The sequence below is a fragment of the Trichechus manatus genome, unplaced genomic scaffold, assembly GCF_000243295.1.
Source record: "Trichechus manatus latirostris isolate Lorelei unplaced genomic scaffold, TriManLat1.0 scaffold00084, whole genome shotgun sequence".
Lineage (NCBI taxonomy): Eukaryota > Metazoa > Chordata > Mammalia > Sirenia > Trichechidae > Trichechus > Trichechus manatus.
In genome coordinates, this window is record NW_004444020.1 from 6,115,503 (window position 1) to 6,140,182 (window position 24,680).

At 42.3% G+C, this 24,680-nt stretch overlaps 1 protein-coding gene across 1 annotated transcript in view; it reads left to right on the forward strand.

Moving 5' to 3' along the window:
* EPHB1 (EPH receptor B1) overlaps positions 1-24,680 on the forward strand; it is a 605,917-nt gene that overhangs the window by 492,989 nt on the left and 88,248 nt on the right. Inside the window, exon 10 of the mRNA XM_004381423.2 lies at positions 8,586-8,708. Coding sequence (XP_004381480.1) covers positions 8,586-8,708 — 123 coding nt within the window. The remainder of the gene's footprint in view (positions 1-8,585; positions 8,709-24,680) is intronic.

The following is a 24,680-nucleotide window of genomic DNA, read 5'->3' on the forward strand; positions in this document are numbered from 1 at the left end:
CCAATTTTGAGCACTTACTATGCTAAGCACTTTACATGTGTTAACTAATTAAATCCTCACGACATTCTCATGAGTTAGATTTTGCATGTGAAGAAACAGAGCCTTAGAGAGAGCAAGTAGCCTGTGCAGAGTCATGGGATTTGCAAAACCAGGTTTTACACTCAGATCTGTCTGACTGTGTGGTCCTAATTAAAGTTCAGATCAGAGGAGGCGATACACAAACATGCTGTATCATGCTGCTAGGTACACATCTCGAGTGATGTTCTCATTCTGGGTACTCCACTTCAGGGAGGACATTGTTCACAAAGCACCTGCCCAAGGAGAGCAGCTGTGCTGCAGAGGAGTGTCAAGTCTTGGTCTGTTACTGAAGTGACTTGAAAATACCAGTGTTTTGGGGCTAGAGAAGAGAAACCCAGGTGGGGACATGAGGTGGTCTTTGTCAGGTACGTGAAATGCAATTATGTCAAAGAAAAAGAGATGTTGTTGTGCTTCATGAAATTAAATGAAACCATTGAATGAAGATCAAAGGATAAGAATACTCCACAAACACAGGCTGACCTGTAGGGTGGTGAGCGCTCTGTCTCTGGAATCATTCAAGTGGAGCCTACGTAGCTATTTGTAAATGAAGTTGTAGAGAGTACCTCTTCTTTAGGTGGAATATTGTATTAGATTACACCAGGACTTCATCTTACTCCAAGATTCCACTTCCAGCTTTCTTGATTCTGGGTGGTGGGTGGGTTTCAGAACTGCAGAGCAGACAGCATCCAGCTCATGAGAAATCACCTTGAGTACTAGGGTGAAGGTCAATTTGCTCCCAGGAGGGGCATTCTGGCTGCCTCTTTTGGAGATGACTGGAGCATTAGCGACTAATAAGGATCTCTGGGGGCAGAGGGAAAGGCCCCTGGTGCAAAAGGTGAATAAGTTTACAGTGGGTGCTTAATAAATGTCAAATAAATTTAATGAGCTAGTTTCACCTGTAGTGTCTGCTGCTGGCTGTAAGCCAGAGCCTCTAGAAACTGTGTTAACTCTTCTAGTCCTGAGCTCATTGGCTGGTGCCCTCAGGTTCCCAGCAGGACTTCATTGGCCTTATAATCAGTGGGCCTTCCCTGGTAATTGGTACGCAAGAAGCAGGGAGATATTAAACTCATTTACCTGAAATATTCTTTTCAGTAGGAAGTAGCCTTGTGTCCACTTTCTTTTTTTAAGAGACAGATATTCAACGGTTTTAGGAGCAAATCTTGAAAATGTGATGAGATTCCCTAAACAGAAGATGTCAACAATGTCATCCTCAGATCTACTGCTTTTCTATTCAGCCTTATTGCCCACCCTGTGGCTTTCCTTTTGGATTCTTCCTGAAGCTCTGTTTGGTAATCCACATGACCTCTGCTCTCTCATGGAAAAAAAGACAACCACCCATTATCCTGGTCTTGACCCTCAGTGGCAGGTGGAGCAAACCGTTTCTAGGGCTCATCAACCTTTAGTGGTAGGTTCCCTCCAAGAAGCTGCCCCATCTTTACTCCTTCACATCAATAGCTTCAACTACCACCTATGTACCTTCCAAACCCACAACGCCAAATCCAATCTTCCAACTCAGGTTCCAGTCTGAGTTTTCTACCTGACTTCTACCAAAAAGCAAACAAGTTGCCCTTGAGTCAGCTACAATTCATGATGACCACATGTATGTCAGAGTAAACTGTGCTCCGTATGGTTTTCAGTGGCTGATTTTTCAGAAGTAGATCACCAGACCTTTCTTCCAAAGTGCCTCTGGGTGGTCTGGAACCTTCAAGCTTTAGGTTAGCAATCGAGTTCTTAACTATTTGTGCCATTCTAGGTGCTTGTGTGTTTCATTTGTCAATTCAAAGTCTAGAACCACGTGTGCCAACTTCCCTGACAATAGGTTTTCTATTCCGAAGTCCTGGTTAATACCACCACCCTTATTCTAGAAGTCTTAGCATTGATTTGGATTCTTTTTCTCTCTCCCTAATTCTCGTCTCTAATTGCTCACCAAGAGCTACCAATTTTTTCTTTGAAATTTGTCTTGCCCCTTCTGCCATTCTCATTGCAGTACTTTGCTTGAAATCTCCATTATCTTACAACTTAATTACTGCAACAGTCTCATAGCTGATTCCATAGCCTCCAGCCCCTTCCCCACAACAATACATGCAGAACTCTGCAGACTGCCAGCAAAATGAACTCACCAATACCCTGATCTCAGCACATTCCTCGCCTGCTGATAGAACGTTTATCAGCTCTCTGTGTCTGATGGCATCACTTCTTATCCTTTTGTTTGGCAATCGAGGCCCTCCCCGTACTAGTGCATCAGCTCTGTTCTACCTCAGATCCCCTTCCTTCCACTTTCAAGCTGGTTTCACTCTTCCTCACTCATGTACGGCCAGGCCTCTCTCTGAACCGTGCCTCATGACAATCCAAGCTCCTCTCTCTTTAGTGCAGGACCATTTGTACTTGTCCTTTAAGCTCAACTCAAGTCCTGAAGCTTCTATGATTCCAATCTGGGAACTAGTATCCATAACCCTCTGCTGTCTCTGGTTTCAGCATTGTTCTCCAGTTGTTTCACGTCTTAGTTACTTGAGGGACCTCATGAGCTTGATTTTTCCTGTAGGTAGGTCCCCCAGGTCCCAGCACAGTGCTGGTTGGGTACCTAGAAAAATAAGGGATGATCAGCATACTGGGGCAGAGAATTGGATGAACTGGTCTGAAATCCCTTCCAAGAACAGGATTTTGTGTATGGATCTATAAACTGCTTCCCTCTTGGGCTTGGATATCTGGGCCAAGTTTAGATGAGTCATAAAGATAGCAAAGTTTGCCTTGGATCGAGAATAGGGAACAAGGAAGCACACTTCCCCATTTTCCCATGGCTCTGTCAAAACCTGCTGGGACATAAAGATAGAAATAACTAAAAATAACCTAATGTTCTACCTCTCCAAAACCACACCATGGGATTCTAGGAATCACCCACCAGCCAGAAGGTGTCAGGCTCTTCCTGGCACATCTGAAACCACATAGACAGTCCTCCATGGTAATAACTGTGCACTCTTTAAAAGCACAAGTGAACTGAATAGGAGCATTCAGTCTTCTCCCTTCAGCTTTTCATCCCCAAATATCACCTACTGTTTGGGATTGGCTCTTTCCCAGCCCACTTCTGCTCTGCCCTGAGATCTGGCATTTTTACATGTCTCTGGCTAACTTTCAGGTATACCCCCACACACCTGCTGGCATCCCAGAGCTTGTACCAGCCTCTTCACCTTTGAGAGCATTGTGATGTAATGATGTGGAGTGCCTGACAATGGCAGAAGTTTCTTCTGCTTCAAGGACTGCTTAGTGCCATGAAAGAAGCCTCCACAAAGTGGCTAAGTCATTTCACCCCAAACCTAATATATTTAAAGCCTTGGGTCATGTTTAATATTCGGCAAATCTGCTGAGACTATTGTCCTTTAAGGCTTTAGGCAATCCAGTGTGGGATCCCAGGCACACCGTAAAAGGATTTTGAAGTCAAAGAACATGTCTACAAATTAGACTGTTAATAGAAATTACTAAACTAGAAGATTGTAACATTTAAGATCTTTGTCTCCCTCAAGGCACCAGCCACCAGAAATTTAGATCCCTACATAGAATTTTTGTGCCAAGAGTATGTAACCTATGCTAAAAATAATTTAAAACCATAAAATATTATAAACATATAGTATCAACACTAACAATAACATGAAGTGTTGTACAGACCATTAAAAGATGTTTTGCTTTATAAAGATATAGTGCACCTGATATTATTATTACTGTCACTGATAATATTTCCCCAACACTCACAATTTGAGAACATTTTCTGAGCCCTGCCTCCAAATGTTTGGCTGTGCCTGTCTTCGTAGCTGACTTGAATTCCTTGTTCACTGTCTGGTGATTCATTGCACTAAATACCATTTTCCCGATAATTAAAAACTGCTCACTGGCAAGTGGGAGCAGGAACAGGCTGATGCAGGATTTATGCAGAAACACAAAATGAGCCAAAAGACAAATGACCTGTTCTGCCTAGCTGGAGGCTTTTTTTTTTTTTTTTTTTTTCTCATCATCTTCTGGGATTTGAGAAAGGCTAGCTGTAATTCGGGAGGGAGGTCTAGAGAGATGTGTCATTCTGTGATGAGCTGGATGCAGCACGCGTGCTCAGGCCAAATCACTGTCCTGATTTAGAACAGCTGCTTTCCTAACCCCACAGAGGAGCTACCCCAGGACCATGTCCCCACTTAGTCCATCCTATTGAACCAAAGTCAGAGGAAAGTGCTGAGTCTGAGCAATGTGTTAGGCCTTTGATTTCACATTTTCAGTTTCCTTTCCCCAATTTGACAATGGTTTCCTCAGTTTTAGGGAAGCCAAGAGTTGATTTCTATTGTTGTGTAGATCCAGCAATGCACCAGTACCAGCTACTGGAGTCGAATCCAACTCATGGCAACCTCATGTGTATTAGAGCAGAACTGAGTGCCATAGGATTTTCAATGGCTGATTTTTTTTTTTTTTCTTTTTTCAGAAATAGATTGCTAGTTCTTTCTTCTGGGGTGTCTGTGGGTGGACTCGAACATTCAACCTTTCAGTTACCATTTGCACCACCCAGGGACTCCAGGTGCAGCAATTAGTATGTTCTCAATTGACATTGTATCACCACTCGTAGGTCCTATACAGGTTCCCTGGCTTTTTAGAAAAGCCCGCAGTGACAACCACTGTCCTCAGTACAGCAGTTGTTACATCACACGCTTGCATACACATGCAGGTGCGCGCGCGCGCGCACACACGCACGCAAGCACGAGGCAGCAAGGTAGCTCACCTCTCTTTGTGAGTAAATTGGCCCCGTCGTCAAAGTGTGAACTTTCTCCCATTTGGGTGCACTTAGTTGTGCATTACTGGCCTAAAAGAATCCTGGCTCCATCAAGGGATAAGCCATCTCCCTTCTGGGAATAGCTCCTTCCCTGAATTGATTGCAGCCAATATCTGTAAAGCTCGTTAACTCAGAAACCTTTCCCATTCATCCTTATATATATCTTAACTTGGAAACCATTCATTACAGCACATTCTAGATTGTTTAATTAGTTTCCATGGAAGAGGTCCTGTAGGACAGCTTAGCATGCATCGTTTAAAAACCCTTGATCTAAAATAACGAGGTAGTTATTTTTAAAGTAACGACTATAACCCTAAGTGGCTTACATCCCCCACCGCCCACCACCTCACTTCCCTTCCCTACTTCCCCAAACACTTCCTAGAACAATATACTGTTAATAATAATGAGTATGTTAGTCAATGAGTCCTCATTGTACATCAGGCACTGTGCAAGGTATATTATTTGCAATATGTTCTTTAATCTCACAACTACCCTGGGAGAAAGATATTATCAGCTCTTCCATTGATAAAGAAGAAAACTGTTGCAAGAGAGGTACACGGACTTGCCCCATTTTGCAGGGCTAGTAAAAGGCTCTATAAGGAACCCTGGTGGCACAACGGTTAAGCGCTTGGCTGCTAACTGAAAGATTGACAGTTGGAACCCACTCAGCAGTTCTGCAGGAGGAAAGACCTGGCATTCTGCTCCCATAAAGATTATAGCATAGAAAACCCTATGGGGTAGTTCTAATCTGTCACTTGGGGTCGCTATGCATCAGAATCAACTTGACGGCACCTAAAAACAACAACAGTAAAAGGCTCCAGGCTCTGACCTCACCTGTGGGCCCCAATATCTGGGCTCTAAACCTCCTCTCTTTTCTGGCTCTCCTCCGGCATAGAATTGGGGAAAGGTCATGGGTTGTTGACATTGACCTGATTTCCCTTTTTACATTTAGAGTGGGTCTGTCATTGTCTCATGTCCCACCCTCACCACCCCTGTGCACAGTGGCCCACTTACACTTGCAGCATCTGCATTTCTCTACCTGAGAGCTTTCTCTGGCTGTAGGAGCCTCCCTGCCCACCTGCACAGCATGCTAAGCCCCTTCAACAGTGACTGGTGGGAACTGGTGTGGCCCAACCCTAGAGTGGGCCAACTCTGAGGCATACGGTCTTCTGCATGGGTTCCCAGAGCTTCCTCAGGGGAATTACCCTGCTTCCATTACCCACAGTGGTAAGTGGCTTGAGAACACACATTCTATCAGCTGCCTTCCATTTCTTATCTTCTCCACTCACCTACAGCTACTTCTTGGGATCATCTCCCAGATAAACCACTTGCTTTCAAAACCTTGTCTCAGTGTTTGCCTCTGAAGGAACTAAGCCAGACTAAGACAGCAGCTGCCTGGAGATGCTTATCTGTAATCCTTAGACACTTTCAGTCGGGTTTCGCTGATTCTTGCTCTTCACCTGTACTCCACAGCAAATGAGAAAGAGATGACTGCCTATCAGGACCCCCCATCTTTATTTTCCCCTTTCTCTACTGTTATTAAAACAGAAGCTCCCTTTTACACACACACACACACACACACACACACACACACACACACACCCCCCCTTCACATTCCCCAGGGATTAGAACATTCTAGCACAAAGATGGAGATCTGTTTGGTTTGTCCAAATTTTAGTCAGCACATTCAAAAGTCAATGTAATCCCAAAGTTTCCAAGGAACATTCTAACCAGTTGCCATTGAGTTGATTCCTACTTATGGAGACTTCATGTGTATCAGAGTAGACCTGTGCTCTATAGGGTTTTCAATGGCTGATTTTTCAGAAGTAGATCACCAGGTCTTTCATCCAAGGTGCCTCTGGGTAGACTCAAACCTCTAACCTTTCAGTTAGCAGCTGAGCATGTTAACCATTTGCACGGCCCATGGACTCCAGGAACATTTGAGGATGGTGTTAATCATTGTAAAACAAGCCATCCAGCATGCTAGGAGTGATTTTATTTACTGTATTTTTACTCAGATAGCAAGTACCTTCTACGTTTGTTTGCCAAACGCTTTCCCCTCCCCATGAGGGAGGTATTTTCGTAAGTATCACTATGCCAATTTTTTTTTTTTTTTTACATATTACTGTAGAAAAATTAGCATAGCACACTTATAAAAATATCTTACAGGGGGAGGGATCGATTGGCAAACAAAAATAGAAGGTGTGTGTTATTTGCATAAAAATACAGTAATGAATGGGAAACACCCATCTTTAAGAAAAGGCAATTCTTCTGGGCAGAGCATCTGGCTCTCTCTAGCTTAAAAACAAAATCTCCTTTCAATTCTTTGCTGTATCTTCCTTCTCCCTTTGGGTTGTACTCCAACACTTCCAATCCTTGTCTGAATTGGTGACCAAGGCAACATTAATTTTGGGGAGCTGGAGAGCCGTTGGAAGTTTTTTGAGTGAAAAATGTCAAAACTTGAACATGTGTGAAGGGCTAGGAATCACCAGAGAATAAGCCACAGTAGGAATTGGGGGAAGAGGGGTGCAGTGCTGAGACAGAACTCACAGGACCTGAGGTCCAGTCTTCACCTTGGTACCAACCACTAGGCATGGAGCAGTTTCACTTTTTCTTACTGCCTACTCTGCTGACTCGACTCTTTCATGAACTAGACAGCACAGCTGGCAAGCAAAACTCCTATTGCCCACAAGGATGCTCTACTGAGACCACATTGTTTGGCTTTTAAAGCTCCCCCCCACAAAAAAAAAAAAAAAACCCACCACCATGAGAGCAATTTCTATACTTTGCCTAATGACACATCATACAAGTTGAAAAATTACCTTGTGAATGAAGCCATTTGTTTCTTCGGTTCCATTTACTTTTTTGTCCCCTCTCCTCCACTCTTTGAATGTATTTTTTTCTGCAATGACAATTCTCTATTTTGTCCCCATACACACCTATTTATCTTGCCACTGTATACAACAGTGACAAAATATATATTCCTTTATGTATTTCTCTTTCACCATTTTATGTTTTTCATACCTCAGTATGTCTGAAGGCATAAGGGTTCAATTATCATTTTTCTTGTATTCCACTTTGTTTTTTCTATGTAGACTTTGATATTTTCTCTATTAGTATTTTCTAAGCTTTTCTCTTCACATTTTCTCTTCTGGTATACTTCCCTGGCACTTCCATCTTGAGAGTTTTCTGATAGTAATTTCTTTCTTTTTTAAAAAAATCCATCCTCATCCCTCTTGCAGCCTGGACCACAGCCATCAGTTATAACCTTAAGAGTGGCCTCCACTCAGGAAAGTTGTCAAGCTGATAAATATTGATATCTACCCTGCCATTTTACCACCACTTTCCCGCTAATGCATTTGGTTGGCATCAATCAGCTTCCTTGCCTTCTATGAGAGCTGGTGTGGGAACTGGTCCCAATCTGTCACTTATAAGTAATCTGCTCCACATTTCATCAAGAACTCCAAAAGAGAAGAAAATATGGAGGAGAAATAGAGGACAGAGGACCAGGCTAGAGTGGCCCCGAGGGAAGGGAGTTGGGGAGGCCTGGCAAGACAAGGCAGGACTGAGTGGCAGAAGAAGGTTGCAGCCTAGTGGATAAGAGATAGCCTCCCAGGAACACCCTTAGTGTTCGGGACATCAGCCAGTGCTTAATGATGATCGTGAGCTCTTTGGGATGTTAACCCTGCTTATCTCCTCCAACAAGGCTCCCCAGGGATGAAGATCTACATTGACCCCTTCACTTATGAGGACCCCAACGAAGCTGTCCGGGAGTTTGCCAAGGAGATTGATGTATCTTTTGTGAAAATCGAAGAGGTCATCGGAGCAGGTATGGCTCTCCCCTCCCCTCGTTTCTGTCCTCTCGGTGTCCAAAGATCTTCTTCCCACCTCTCTAGGTGTTCTCTTTCAGCTTGAAAAGTCATCTTATTGAGAAACAAACTTCTGTCATCTTTTCCCTAGAAGATGAGTATGAACTATCTACACTGAGTATCTAGGACAGAGAGACAACATCATTCAGAATCTTTTGGGGAGCTTGATCGTGGTGCCAAGCTTGTTGGGGGTGTCAGAGAAGTCAGCTGTAATTTTAAAAGATTCAGAAATAGCTCTGGCAATGGACCACCACATTCAGATAAGGGGAGAGACATAAGGTACTCAGCTGAGCAGCCTTTGGAAGAAATATACATTTTTGGAAGCTGGACCCAATATCCCACTCATTGACAATGATATCCCAATGGCTCTGAGCCAATATTTCTTTCCATACTTTGCAATCCCCTTTTCCTACTTGCATGCATTAGAGGACAGACCATGATGAATAGAAGGAAGACTGCTATTTCCTGCCAAAAGTCCATCCATAGCCAAGTTTGCTACAAAAGATCTCTGCTGTAGATGACAACAGAAGACATATTTCACTCCCAAGAAATATGTGTTGCCTCATTCATTTTACTGCATTGGAATAGAAACCCAGCTCAGCATAGAACTAACTGCTGAGATGCTTTCAGGAAATCATATCTATAGACTGATCTAGAATTTTCATCTTTCTTTATGGTTCAGTGGTTGAGTCAATTTGGTAATGGACCCAGCCTTATTACTGTAAATGAGATAAAATATTCAAAAATATCATTACTTTATAAGTAATCTCTTTACTGCCTCTTCCACTGCCTCCTCTAAATCTTCTTAAAAGATGTGTTTGCTTTGTGTCCTCTTCCCTATTTGTATTTTCTTTGATAACACTATCTTTTCTTCTTCAATCCTCATTAGCTATTGTTCAGTCTTTCTTCCCACATAGGCTGTAGTCTTGTTTTTAGCTCCTCAGTCTGGAAATACTTTATTCATATAAATATTTTGAGACCCATGGAGTTGCGTCTCCCAGTATTTTAACTAAATAAAGTATGCTTAGTCTAAGTCTTACAGACAACCTGTTCATATATTATCTTTAGAGAGAATGTCACCATCCTTCCATTCACTGCTTCTCTTAATGCGCCGAGGGGTCAAAAAGCCATCTGTGAAATTGGAAGTCACATTTGTAAGTTTGCCCCATTAGGCGACCATTTTCATGCTCTGAGTTTTCTCTTAAAGAACACTAGCTCACGCATCAGCATCACTTGGTGGGTGCTGGGACTCTCCTTGTCAGATCACACTGCCCTCCTCCTACCAGCTCCTCAGGAGTTTCAACTGACTGACCATAATCTGATCCACATGATCTATACATATTTCCCATTGACTTTCATTAAATATGTTACTGAACCACAACTTCCACTTCTGTGCAGATAATTTTCTATTCCTGCTTAGACACTGACATATTTAAAGATCATGCCTTGGAAGGCTGGGTGCCAGATAAATTGGATTACAGCTTTCTCCAGTAAACTCGAAAGAGTGTTTGGGAGGTGGGCTTTTAGTCCTGTACCCTGTTTTCCCTCATTATTAATTATTGTTATGGCATGTGGTAATGGTGCTAGTGATTTTAATGTTGTTATTTATGTCATGTGCTTAAATGTTTCTGGACTGCATTTCATCCCAGAGAGCACACATCAACCTTTTCCCTGCCTTTGTCAGGAAAAGAGTAAAGAGCCTTCTCACTTTATGACCATGCCAGGGAGTTACAATTCAGGGTGAGCTCACCAACAACTAGATGCCTATAAAGGAGCAATTGATGGTTCTGCCCCATCCTTCACCTTCCATTTTTGTATAGCATTGTTTGTGCATTCTGCTTAGAGAAGGTTCAGTCCTCTCTGTGGCTCACATGGCATTGGGGAAGGATTGATTCATTTATCAGTTTATATGATGCACAACAGCATGGTATAAAGTCCTCTGCCTAGTTACCGCTGACCACCCTCTACCAGACACCCATCTCTCGTGATTCAGAACATCCCAGAGCTAATCCTTGTGGATGTTAATTCACTGTATATAATGGTACAATTTCAATAGAAGGCACCCCTGGCTAGATTCAGTCTTTCTCCATTCCCCAGTACCTTCTCTCCCCTGTCACCACCTTTGCTTCACCCACACCCTGCTCTCACTGAGACAGACTTCACTTTGTGCTAAAAGAGCTAGTGTAGAGGTCAAGTTTCTTGTTTGTTTTTTAAAGACATTTTGTAAGGTAAGATTTATACAGTGTAATTGGCAATGTTTCTTTTAGTCACCTGGGAGATTCAGAGCAGGGCTCCAAAAGTAGTTTGCAATAATGGTAAGAAAACATGAAAAGAACAATCAGAAATTATTTATCATCCCTCCCTCCATTCCTTCTTTCCTTCCTTTCCTCCTTCTTTCCTTCATGCTCTGTAAGCCAACACAGAGGAGAGTTTAGCTCCTTTGGTCAGAGCCTTAAAGGATGAAAACTAGTAGAAAAAGTATGTTTTTGTGAAATTCAGTGGGGAGTGAGACAGTGATAGAGAAGGAAATTAAATGCCTTAAGGAGGAAAATGAGCATGACTTCCAACAGTGGTGTGCTGGAGTCAGCTCACACTAGGAAACTGTGAGCCAATTGTGTGCATTTCTCCATCTCTGTATTCAGTGACATCACGTTGGTAGCTTGAGATCAGCCATGGTAGGCATATTTATACCATGGGAATCAGCAAATGCTACAAATCAGAGCTGCTTTTTGTTTGTTTTCCAGAGAACTGATAGTTAAACACTTACCAGCATATCACTCCCTTCTGGACTGTGCAAGGTTATATCAAAGAAGTTGCAAAGGAACCAGTCTGTGACTGCTGAGTATAGAGCCAGAGAGGAGGGCTTTGCTTGTTGTAGGAGGGATTACATTTAGAATCATGAAGGTCTTCGTTCATTAAACATTGATTCTCTGCCTGTGACTATGGTAGATGCTGAGAGAATACACTACTCATGCCTAACAATCCCTGCCATCCAAGGGTTATTATTTAGTACATAGATATGTGATGCTCCTCAGTGAGAGGGGGATAGACAATTAAGAGCTAAGATGAGGGGTCCAGAGAACATGTGGTCCTTGAGAAGGGAGAAGGAGAGGTGTGATGGCAGGGAAAGACCCAGGCAGGAGAGACCTGCATGGTCCCTGAAGGATGTATAGTCTTCAGATGGGCTGACACTCTGCATGGTACATCTTGGGAACAAGGCAGAGAGAAGCCTGCTGGAGAGGGGCTTCCTGTAGGTAAGTATTGCACATTAAGTCTGGAGAACCAGATTGGAGTCTAGAGATCCAGGGACTGCAATGTGGATTTTATCCAATAAAAAACGATGAACTCCCATAGGTTTCCAAGTAGGGTGGGTGATAAGAAAGAGGCTCTGGGGAGACTACTTTGGGAAATGCTGTGGATTGGATTGGAAGAGGGTAATGAAAAGAGTGCATAAGACCCTGGAGACATGAATACAAGTTATAGGGCCATTATTTGAAGGTATGAAGAGAATATGAGATAGCTGACACTGGGATCAAGGATAGTTTAGGAAGGCTGAACTTGGATAGCTAAACTTATCCAAGCCAGGGATGGATCCAACCATGGTGAGTAGAATGCCTAGTGGGCTTGGTGACTGGAGTTGATATGGAGGGATGGCATGGAGGTTGTGGCCAGAAATAAGGGGTGCCACATTAAACACCTCAAATGCAGAGTAAGGCTGCCTGGTCCCCAGGTCTGGGGAGTGGTGGTTAGGCATGTGAATAAAGGCCAGTGGACTCAAATCTAGAAAAAACATGAGGCTGAAGAATTGCATCAATTGCCAAAGTTTCTTCTAAAGTTGTTGAAGTTGTTGAACAAAGGAATAAAAACAAAAAACTGTGAGCTAGGTGTGACACTATCCAAGATGATCGAATTATAATTAAATCATTAATTAATTATACAAGTATTTGTTTAATGTCCACTTTTCATAATGAGTGTCAAAGTTCCATGGGGGTGAGGGAACATATGTGCTTAGCCTAATGTGTAGCACTTAGATACTCAATTGAATATTTGTTGAATATTGTTGAGTGAAAGTAGGTCCTTGGGAGAAAACACGACAGGAATAAAAATTTGGATAACTAGGTAGAGTTCAAGAGAATAAAGAAAGGCTAGAGAGAGTTGGATTGAGATTATGAGTCATTTGGTGATCTGAAAGTGGCCCAGGGGAGCAAAGGAAGGCCAATTCTTCCCCTTCTCCCTGCAGATAATGGAGGTAATTGAAGTCTCTTCAGAGAGGGCAGCAGGCCACCCTGATGTCTTTGGAGAATACTGGCTCTCTGCTATCGTGAGTCTGACTAATAGGTTTCATCTCACAGGTCAACTCCAATGCATTGGTTAATTCAGATCAGTTTGAGCAGTAGACTTGCCCAGAGTATAAACCAGGGCTGCCAGGTAGAATTGGGTTCTACATCATGAATGACACCCCTGGGTTGTGCAGTGCGCGACCCGCATAACTGTATGCAGCAGCCCTGAACATGACTGTCCAGCGCATAAAAATGTAGGTAGAGATGTTGCAGGAAGATATCACTTAGGAGGAGACATGCCAATTGTATTTTAATTAATAAATACACCTACTCCTCACTTATCGACTATCTTATTATCCAACATTTTGCATTTATGACAATAGCAAAAAATCCACCATCAGACTATTCTGCACATTAATGACATACAACTGGCAGTGATGAACGCTGAGGTACGAGGCGAGAGTAACACTGGCTGTGATGGTTAAGGTTATGTGTCAAGTTGGCTAGGTCATGATTCTCAGTAGTTTGGCAGTTGTGTCATGATGTAATTTGGCAGCTGTGTAATGATGTAATCTGGCAGTTATGTAATGATATAGTCATCCTCCATTTTGTGATCTGGTATGGTCATCCTCCATTTTCACAGAACACCAATTTTCACATAATGACTGGCTCTTTGGAACCTAACCATGTAGATAAGTGAGGAGTGGGTGTACATCCTCCTCTGACTCTGGCAGATAGTGAGTCAACATTTCCACAGAAGACTGTTTATGAAGGAGAAGAAGGCTTGCAGTGAGAGGGCTGGGTAAAGAGGGTTGGGGGTGAGGGAATCGGTGATGCATGTAAGTGGGAATGGGGTCACCTATGGGAGGCCAACAAAGGCCCAGTATGCACTTCTGTCTGAAGAAGTGGATGAGTTTCTGCACGGATGATTTGGTGGAGAGTTCACCTACCAGTCTGACTCTTCTGAGGTCGTTCAGAGTGAGGATGAGCGGCATTACAGTAGCATCATACTGGGTAAGAGTCACAGCAGGAAGGGTTTCTAGAAGAGGAAATCAATTAAATTTCACCAGTAACTATAATTATAAAAACTAGCATGTGTTAAGTGCTCACTATATACTTGACACTGCCCTACATACATTACAGCATTATCTTATTTAACCCTCGTAACAGCCCTATAAGTTGGAGTTGTACTTGTGTGTGTGTTTAAACTGATGAGGAAATCAAGGTTCAGAGGAGAGTAGGCCCAAGGACTCACTGCAGTTGAGTTAATGATAGAGCAGCAATTTAAACACAGAAATAAAACAGATATGACTGGTCTGAATCTGGTTAATTTAACCCCCACACTACTTGACACACTGGTTACTCTTGTGGAAAAATGCAGCCAAGTATTCAGAGGAATTGCTTCTGATGGTAAACTCAATCTGTCAGTTTGGAATGTCCAAGCCTGTTAGCTGGGAATTATGATGCTCACCTAGAGTTCAGCATCCCCAATGGTGGTGCAGTAAAGACCATCACACATCCCCTAGGGAGAGCATAATATTCCTCAAACACCCTTGTCCTTCCCTCTGGTTCTCTTCTTCTAGTATGGTCAGTTACCTGCCTTAAGAAGGACAACAAAGAGGGTCAAAATATTTCACATTTTTAACTAAATGTGCTTACTCACATTATGAAAGTAAGTTCATTCTGACATCGTGTTATGTAAGTATGCAACTGTTGTCTAAAAATAAAAAAAAACAGTTCGCTCTCTCACCATCTGGGTGTTCGGTATTGTGGGCACTGTGGCTGTCAAGTAGGTTCCATCTCATGTGCCAACTCCAGTAGCCTGGTAATGGGTACCAAGGGCACTTTGCTGAGAAGAATGAAGAGGGCTGTGATCAATTAGTAATGTCTGTCCTTGGTGCAGGGTAAGGATGTAGTGGAATGTATGTCATTGTCCTCCTATCCCTGGCTTAGCCATAACCTGCGCATCTTGCACAGGCTAGCGTGGTAAAAGTTGCTTGAAATCATACATTAAAACCTCGTTTAAATCTATTCTTTAAAGGTTCTGATTCTGGTGTAAGCTTGAATTAGTAACTAGAAGCTCCGTTTTTCCTTTCCTTTCCCTAAGGCAATTTGTGACTTCAAATTGCTGCTAAAAAAAAGCGCAATTGTGTGTTGATTAGAGCTGCACATAGCCAGCAACTACTGCTCGAAGTACCTGCTGGCGGGTTGGATGTTTCATTTTCAAACATTGAAAATTCTTTCCTTCTGATTTTATATATAATAGTTGAAGCAGGTAATGCTGCTGAACCACTTTTTCTCTCTTCCTCATTTTGTCAAGGAGGTAGGAAAGAGGAGCTGGCAAGGAGCTGAAACTTGTAGGGAATAATTTCAACAGCTATCAGGGAGGATAATCACAGGAACTGGCCCAATTACCCTCAGTTGACAACCTTGAGGGCAGTGGTTCTCAAACTTGAGCACTGCATCAGAATCACCTGGAGGCATGTTAATACCCAGGCCTCAGGGCTCCACGTCCAGAACCTCTGATTTAGTAGGTCCAGGTGGGGCATAAGGAGTCTTGGTGGCTCAGTGGTTAAATAGTTTGGCTGCTAACCGAAAGGTCTGCAATTCAAACCGATCAGCCACTCTGCAGGAGAAAGATGTGGGAGTCTGCTTCTGTAAAGGTTACAGCCTTGAAAACCCTATGGGGCAGTTCTACTCTGTCCTATAGAGTTGCTATGAGTCAGAACTCAAAGGCAACGAGTTGGTAACCAAAAAAAAAAAAAAAAAACTTGTTGCTGTCAAGTCGATTCCAACTCATAGCTACCCTATAGGACAGAGGAGAACTACCCAATGGGGTTTCCAAGGAGCACCTGGTGGATTTGAACTGCTGACATTTTGGTTAGCAGCCAAATTCTGAACCACTACGCCACCAGGGTTTCCAACTGATAGGTGGGGCATGGGAATTTGTGTTTCTAACAAGTGCCTAAGTGATGCTGATACTGGGAGTGGGGAGGAGTCCATTCTAGGACTGGAGCTCCTTACTCTACCACCAGAAATTTCCTCCCAACTGCGCTTGGAGTGCACTTAATTACAGTGTCGGACGCAGCCTCCACAGAAGGATTAGGCATGAAGCAATGTCCTTTGCAGTTGGTGCTTTGAAAACCTCTGGGCTTGAAGAATATGAAGTCATTTCTTTGCCAGGTAGGAAAGGAGCTATTTTTACAGAATCATCACTCTTGAAGCAGCTGCTTTCCACCGACTGCAGAGCAGATTTCTGAGAGTGGTGACACCTTCACCACTGTAGTAACTGACTACAAAGCCCGCTTTGCTCTACTCAAGGAGAGCAAGTGTTTTATTTTATATATTTTTTTATTGTGGCAAATATATATGTAAGAAAATATTGGTCATTTCAACATTCTTCACATGTACAATTCAGTGCCATTAATTAGATTCATCATGCTGTTCACCCAAATTTTTCTATCATCTTTAACAGAGAAGCTCAGTGTCCCCTAAGCATTGTCTTCCTTTTTGTTTCTTTTTTTCTAATTTTTTAAAACTATGTGATAAGAACTCTTCAGAGCTTGGAATTTGAAGTCAAAATATTAGAAGCACTGCACTTGAAGACCAATCAGAAGCAAAGGTTAAACAATGAAATAACATTTGCCAATTAGGCAAGTAATTTGATCCACACCATTCTATGTAGATACAACTTTTCAGAGGCACACTTTCATTGCTTCTTCCTTCTTCTCTTTTTTCCCTCCACTTACATCTGTAAACCCCCATCTGAGGCAGCCTGGATCCAAGCACTGCTTTTAAAAGTATTTAGTGGTGTTGAGATAAATTCCAGGTGGTTGTTGTTGTTATCTGCCATCAAATCAGCCCCCAACTCATGGTGATCCCGTGCACAATGGGATGAGACCATTGTGATCCATAGGGTTTTCACTGGCTGATTTTCGGAAGTAGATCACCAGACTTTTCTTCCTAGTCAGTCTTAGTTTGGAAGCTCCGCTGGAACCTACTCAGCATCATAGCAACACACAAGCTGCCACTGACAGATGGGTGGTGGTTGCACATGAGGTGCATTGGCAGGGAATTGAACACAGGTCTCCCGCATGGAAGGTGAGAATTCTACCACTGAAACATCACTGCCTCAAATTCTAGGGTAATCCAGGGCTTTTAGCATTTCATTAACCAGTTTGAAATATGCTTGGGTGGTTTAGACCTGTGGTTCTCAACCTTGGCTGCACATCAGAATCACCTGGGCAGCCGGCTCCAGCTTCGTGGGCGTGTGCCTGTGTAGTTGCATGGAGCCCTATGCTCAGAAGGACCCCATGTTTAGTTCCATGTTTTGTTGTCACGGTCTTGAAATTCTAAATAATTTTCAAACAACAAGTTCCACATTTTCATTTTGCACCAGGCCCCACAAATTATACGTCCAGTTTTGCAGGTAGCTTTTAAATATGCCAACACTCAGGCTGCATCCAGACCCATTAGTCAGAATCTCTGAAGGTGGGACCCAGGTCTCTGTACTTTGTAAAGCTCCCCAAGTGATACTGGTGGGCCGCCAACTTTGAGAATCACTGATGTAGGACAGAAGTTCTCAGCTGGGTATGTATATGTGTGCTGTGTAGGACATCAGATTCTGCTAAGCACTTTTCCAAACTCTGTACACTGATGTGTTGTTTTTGTTAGGCATCATGGAGTCACTTTTGACTCATAGTGACCCCATGTAATAGAATAAAACTGCTGCATAGGGTTTTCTAATCTGTAATCTTTACAGGAAGCAGATCTCCAGGTTTTTCTCCCACGGAGCTGCTGGGTGGGTTCGAACCACCAACCTTTTGGTTAGCAGTCACGTATAGAGATTGATAAATATTCTGGTTCCTAAGTAATATCTGATCCCAATCCCATTCCCAGCAGGAAACTTCGGATGAATATGATATGTATCTATGAAACAGCCCCACTTCTTCTGCTCTTGGCTGGATACTGAGTTGCTAGGACAGTAACAGCATATAAGCTGTTTGAACCTGCACAGTCAATGCATGGTGGTCCTGGGTTGTGACTTCATATCCATGCAGCTTTATTCTCTGTGACATACTTGTGTCATACCTACCTGGAGCCAGTATGATAGGAGAAAAGGATAGGCAGGCAAGAACCTTGCTCAGATTCATAGCTGTATGGTTTCAGGCACGTTTTCTTATTACTAAAATGGGGATGATAATACCCATCTCACAGGGACGTTGTGAGGATTAAATGAGAAAAGGAATGCAGAGTGCCTATCACAGTGCCTGGCACAAAGTAAAGTGATCAGTAAATTTTTGTGTACTTTCTTCTCCATGAAGAAATATTAGCATACTTTCCCCCTCAATTGTCTTTTTATTAAAAAAAAAAAACTCATTATTATAGCAACAAAGAAGAAATACTAAATAATATTCTTCAATCAGTATACTTAAGAAATATGCAATTGGTATTCATTAGCTCATAGTTATTGAACCTTACTGGGTGAAGATGTCAGAGGAATGGATTCTAATATATATATGTATATTATATATGTATGTATAAAACAATTGCCATTGAGTCAGTTCCAACTCATGGTGGCCCCATGTGTGTCAGAGTAGAACTGTACTCCATATGATTTTCAATGGCAGATTTTTCAGTAGATCACCAGGCCTTTATTCCAAGGTGCCTCTGAGTGGACTCAAACCTCCAACCTTTCGGTTAGCAGCAAAGCACATATTACTGTTTGTACCACCGCCCCCCCCCCCCAAAAAAAAAAAAACAACTAAACCCGTTACCATCAAGTTGATTCCAACACATGGCAACCCCGTATGTGCAGACTAGAACTGTGCTTCATAGGGTTTTCAAGCCTGTGACCTTTTGGAAGCATATCGTCAGGCCTTTCTTCCAAGATGCCTATGAGTGGGTTCAAACCACCAACCTTTTGGTTAATAGTTGAGCACTTCACCATTTGAGCCACCTAGGATTTCCTATATATCTATGACAGGTCCTAGTTGTCTGGCACTTTTCTTTAAATGTTACTTATATGCACTACAAAAGTCATGCTTACTTATTGTAACAATTTAAACATCAAACAACATAAAAGTAACTAAATTTACTAGTCTCCACTTCTCTCCTCCCATTCTCACCCTTTTAGTGTAACCATTTAAAAAAATAGTTTGAATTTAAAAATAATTGAATGTGAATTTTTCCATGATTTTTTCACAGACACATACACAGTATGTGCTCATAACTCAAAAAACCCATTGTCGTTGAGTTGATTCTGACTCCTAGAGACCCTATGGGACAGAGTAGAACTGCCCCATAAGGTTTCCAAGGAGCAGCTGGTGGATTTGAACTGCCAATCTTTTGGTTAGCAGCAAAGCTCCTAACCAGTATGCCACCAGGGCTCCACATGGGCTTCTAGTACATATCATATTCTATAACTTGCTCTTCTCCTCCTCACTTAGCAATATAATGAGGTCGTCTTTTGAAGTTGATACATATTACGCATCTAATTTTTTTCAGTAGCTCCATGGTATTCCACAGGATGGAAGTGCTGTTTTCCAACCATTCTCCTCGTTGTGGTCATAGAATTTGACTATAGAAGATGCTGCTGCAATAAATATTCTTTTACAGCTAAATTTAAATACTAATATTTCTACTTCTCCTGGGTTCAGTTCCTGGCCAATACACCTCATGCGCAGCCAACACCTGTCTGTCAGTGGAGGCTTGCGTGTTGCTATGATGCTGAATAGTTTTCTGCAGAGCTTCCAGACTAAGACAGACTAGGAAGAAAGGCCTGGTGATCTACTTCTGAAAATCAGCCAATGAAAACCATATGGATCACAACAGTTCCATCCACAATCATTTCATTCTGTTGTGCACGAGATCGTCATGCATCGGGGGCTGCCTCAACGACAGCTAACAACACCTTCTACTTCTTTTGGATAAAAGGGGGATAGAGCTGCAACAGTTTATAACCAAAGACTGGGCAAGGCAAAAGCCAAAAAATAATGATAAATTTGATACACCACCTTTTATTGGCTTGCCTACGATGTACCAGGCACCACAGTGTCATGTCCAAAGCAAGCTAAGAACCTAGAGACCTGGTCTCTGATCTTAAGCAGCTCACCCAAGCAGCATGTGATTAAATGTCAAGACCAATGTTACAAATGATTTATCTCAGTATTGTAGGTCCATGTTGAAATCTTCCTAAAGGTGCCAAGCTCTACCCCAGCCCCAGGTTCTATCAAGTTCTTATTAACTCTGGAGCAGTTTTGCATAAAAATCCCTTACATGCAGCTTCCTTCCAAACCTTATTTGTAGCAAAAAACAAAAGGCATTATTCTCAGCTAAATGGTTGAGAGAAAGTGTTAACTTGCCTTTCTAACGTGGCCACTAATTTCTCTGATTACTCACTGTTTGCTCCAAACTTTTCTTCCAGAAGGGGAAAGTGAAAAAGAAAGTTATCCCAGCAGAAAACGATGTTTCTCCTGTTGGTCCTTTGACACAACATTTCAGGGCTGCACTTACAATTAGATACTTAACGGCTTCACAGGAAAGAGCTGGAAGTTACACAATCAAGTTAAATCATAAAATAATGTTTGAAAGCACATTAAACAGAATTCAACAGATTTTTTTTTAAAGTAGCTGTGAAATAGTGTCACCAGAATTGTTTTTTACTCTTGGTGATTTTACTGCAAAAGTGTTTAAATGCTGAAGCACACGTGGAACCAAGCAGCTTGCTTTCACTTAAGAAACAATTCGCTGTTCAGCTGCAAGGAGCACAGTTAGCTGACAGCCTCCAGCTTCAGCACCTTCAGGATGGGCTTCAGCTTTCCAGCCAAGCGCCCCAGCCAATGACTAAGCATGGCAAGGGATGCTAGGGCCTGTCCATTCTGGACAAGACCATCTTTGCTCTGGAGCTCTGGGTTGACCAAGACGTTGTCAGTCTGCATTGCGATCTGGGGATCTCCTTGACCAATCCTGCTTCCTCCTTTCTTTACTTAATGTCAGATCTGCATCTTAGTCTGTTGTCCTCCCTGTCCAGTCCTGTTTGTCCCCTCTTTATTGTTCACAGATAAACTTTTTACCTTCCTAACTTCTTCTCATTGTCTGTTTTCTGGAGGACTCATGAGACACAAATGCTTTCAAGACAATGTAGGAATATAAAGAGAATACATCTAATTTGGAGTCCCTGGGTGGTAAAAATGGATCCACACTCGACTATTAATTGAAAGGTTGGTGGTTCAAATCCTGGGGCAGATTATCCAACAAGCAAGGTAAGCACGGACTTACTTGTGCTTACTTATCTGTAGTGAAGAATTTCACTTTTTTTTTTTAACCACATCAAAGATTCTGCTTCTAGGTATGGCTGCCATCTGTCTCTCCCCAAACTCCACAGCACCTTCCTACAGAATCAAAGCCTCTTTTCAAATTTACAACCCCAGACGGGCAAGAAAAAGAAAAAAAAAGTTACCGTCAGGTCAATTCCAACTTATGGGACATAGTGACCTTATATGAGAGAGTAGAACTTTGGCAGGGTGGGGCCAAGATGGCAGAGTACTCTGAAGATTCCAGTGGACCCTCTTACAACAAAGACCTGAAAAAAACAAGTGAATCGATTATATATGGCAACCTGGGGGCCCTGAACATCAAAGGCAGAGTTGAGGAACCGGACTGAGTGGCGGGGTGGGAGAGACAGTTCGGAAGCAGCGAGGAGTTGCCAGTCCTGACCCAGCAAGAGCCTGAGCCCTTCAGGCCTGATCAGCTTGGGGGTGAGTGGTGAGGCAGGCAAGCAGCCATCCTCGGGAGGTGCGTTTTCTGCACTGGGAGAGACCTAGTGCCAGAGAGTCTACACGGCCACCTAGAACCAGTGAGAAACAGCCCTGGATCAGTGAAATATAAGTACTTGTGTACGGCTTACTGCACAGATCAAAAACACCCCCCTTAGGGAAAAATCCCTCTCCCAATGACCTCCCCACTCCCTGCTCTGCACTGGGTCCCGGACCTGCTTCAGCAACTGCTGAGTCCCCTGGGCCAGAAGTAGGATCCATTACATGCCCAGAGCCATTCTCCCTGCGTTGGAGAGTGAACAAATTAACAAACAGAGGAAAAAATAAACTGCTGGCTCCCCGAAGCCAGTACCTAGGCACAGACATAAGGGATCTATGGACTCTGAGTCCGTTTCCCCCTGCATAGACTTGCGTGGGCCCATTGCAGTAGCGTAGGCCCTTGTTATCACAGTACAACAGGGTATATACCAGAAGTCTAACTTCAACTGTTTCAGCTGTGAAGTGGCAGGTTCTTGACATTTGACACTGCTTTGCCCATTAGGCAGGGTCTTCACCTACTCACATCAGGGACCTGAGGACTGGAGGCTCCACCTGCAATACCTAAACACCTGCAATACCTAAACACCTGCAATAGGGGCCCATGAATAAGAGGTGCCCCCCAGTCCTTACAGCTAACAGTATTAGGTGCTCATAGTCCAGCTGCAAAACCCACACACCTATGTGCTGTAGTGAACAGGGACACGCCTTCCTCCTGGACACTCGGGGGTGACCGTCAGCCCTCTGCCTTGCTCAGAGTGTGTCCCCCTGCTGCAGCCAGTTGCCTGTGCCTACACCAATCACCCATGCCTGTCTAGGACTGTAAGTGAGAGCCTACACCACACACTTGGTGGCTATCTACCTGGGCACCTGAGCTGAATCCCAACAGGAGTGGGCGGACTCCTAAGCTCACATACCTAGTAACAGATCTCACCACCTGGTGACAGGACATTAGAGCTTCAAAGGTGTCAATAATCAAACTAGCTCATACGAGCAGCCTATTTGGGCATATCAAAACAAAACAAGATGGTAAGACACAGTAAGCAAACATAAAATAAATAAATATAATAACTTATTGATGGCTCAGAGAAAACAGTCAATATCAAATCACATAAAGAGGCAATACATGATGGCTTCAGCAAGCTCCCAAAATAAAGAATCTAGAAATTTTCCAGAGGAGAGCAGTGAGGCAATTCCTTGGAATTACTGGAGGCAGAATACAAAAGATTAATATACAGAACTCTTCAAGAAATTAGGAAGGAAATTAAGCAAAACGCAGAACATACGATAAAGGAAATTAAAAAGTTTAGAGAAGAGCATAATGACAAATTTAACAGGCTGCAAGAATCCATAGAGAGACAGAAATCAGAAATCCAGAAGATTAACAATAAAATTTCAGAATTAGACAACTCAATAGAAAGTCATAGGAGAATTGAGACGATGGAAGTCAGAATTAGTGAGATTGAAGATAAGCACTTGATACCAACTCATCTGAGGAAAAATCAGATAAAAGGATTAAAAAATGAAAAAAAAAAACTTAAGAATTATGTGGGACTCTATCAAGAGGAATAACCTACAAATGATTGGAGTACCAGAACAGGGGGGGATAACAGAAAATACAGAGAGAATTGTTGAAGACTTGCTGGCAGAAAACTTCCCTGATATCGTAAAGATGACAAGCTATCTATCCAAGATGTTCATCAAACCCCACATAAGGTAGCTCCCAAAGGAAAGTCACCAAGACATATTATAATCAAACTTGCCAAAACCAAGGTAAAGAGAGAATTTTAAGATCAGCTTGGGATAAATGAAAAGTCATCGACAAAGAGGAATCAATAAGAATAAGCTCGGACTACTCAGCAGAAACAATGCAGGCAAGAAGGCAATGGGATGACATATATAAAGCCTTGAAGGAAAAAAACTTCCAGCCAAGAATTATATATCCAGCAAAACTGACTCTCAAATATGATGGTGAAATTGGGGCATTTCCAGATAAACAGAAGGTTAGGGAATTTGGAAAAACCAAACCAAAATTACAAGAAATACTAAAGAGAGTCCCCTGGTTAGAAAATCAGTAACATCACATAACAACCCATGAGTAGAACACAGGACAGAGCAACCGGATATCAACCAGACAGGGAAGTCACAAAAGTAAATCAAAGCTAAAACACTAAAAATAGGGAAACAGATATCAATATGTAAAAGATGACTACATTAAAACAAAAAAGAGGGACTTAAAAAATGTAGACATAGATCTTTCATATGGAAAGGAAGTCAAGGTGATAAAAGACATAAAAGACTGGTATAAACTTAGAAAAATAAGGGTAAATATTACGGTAACCACAAAGGAAGCTAACAATCTTACAAGCCAAAATTAGAAACTAGAAAAATATAAAGACTCAGCAAACACAAACTCAACAACAGTGAAAAAGATGAAAAGAAAATACATAAAAGAAAAATGACTGAACACAGAAAACTAAGTTAACAAAGAAACTGTGAACAACACACAAAAAAAGACATCAAAATGACAGCACTAAACTCATACATATCAATAATAACGCTGAATGTAAATGGACAAAATGCACCAATAAAGAGACAGAGAGTGGCAGATTGGATAAAAAAACATGATCCATCTATATACTGCCTACAAGAGACACACCTTAGACTTAAAGACACAAACTAAAAGTCAAAGGATGGAAAAAAATATATCAAGCAAACAACACTCAAAAAAGAGCAAGACTGGCAATATTAATCTCTGATAAAATAGACTTTAAAGTAAAATCCACCACAAAGGATAAGGAAGGACCCTATAGGATGATTAAAGGGTCAATACACCAGG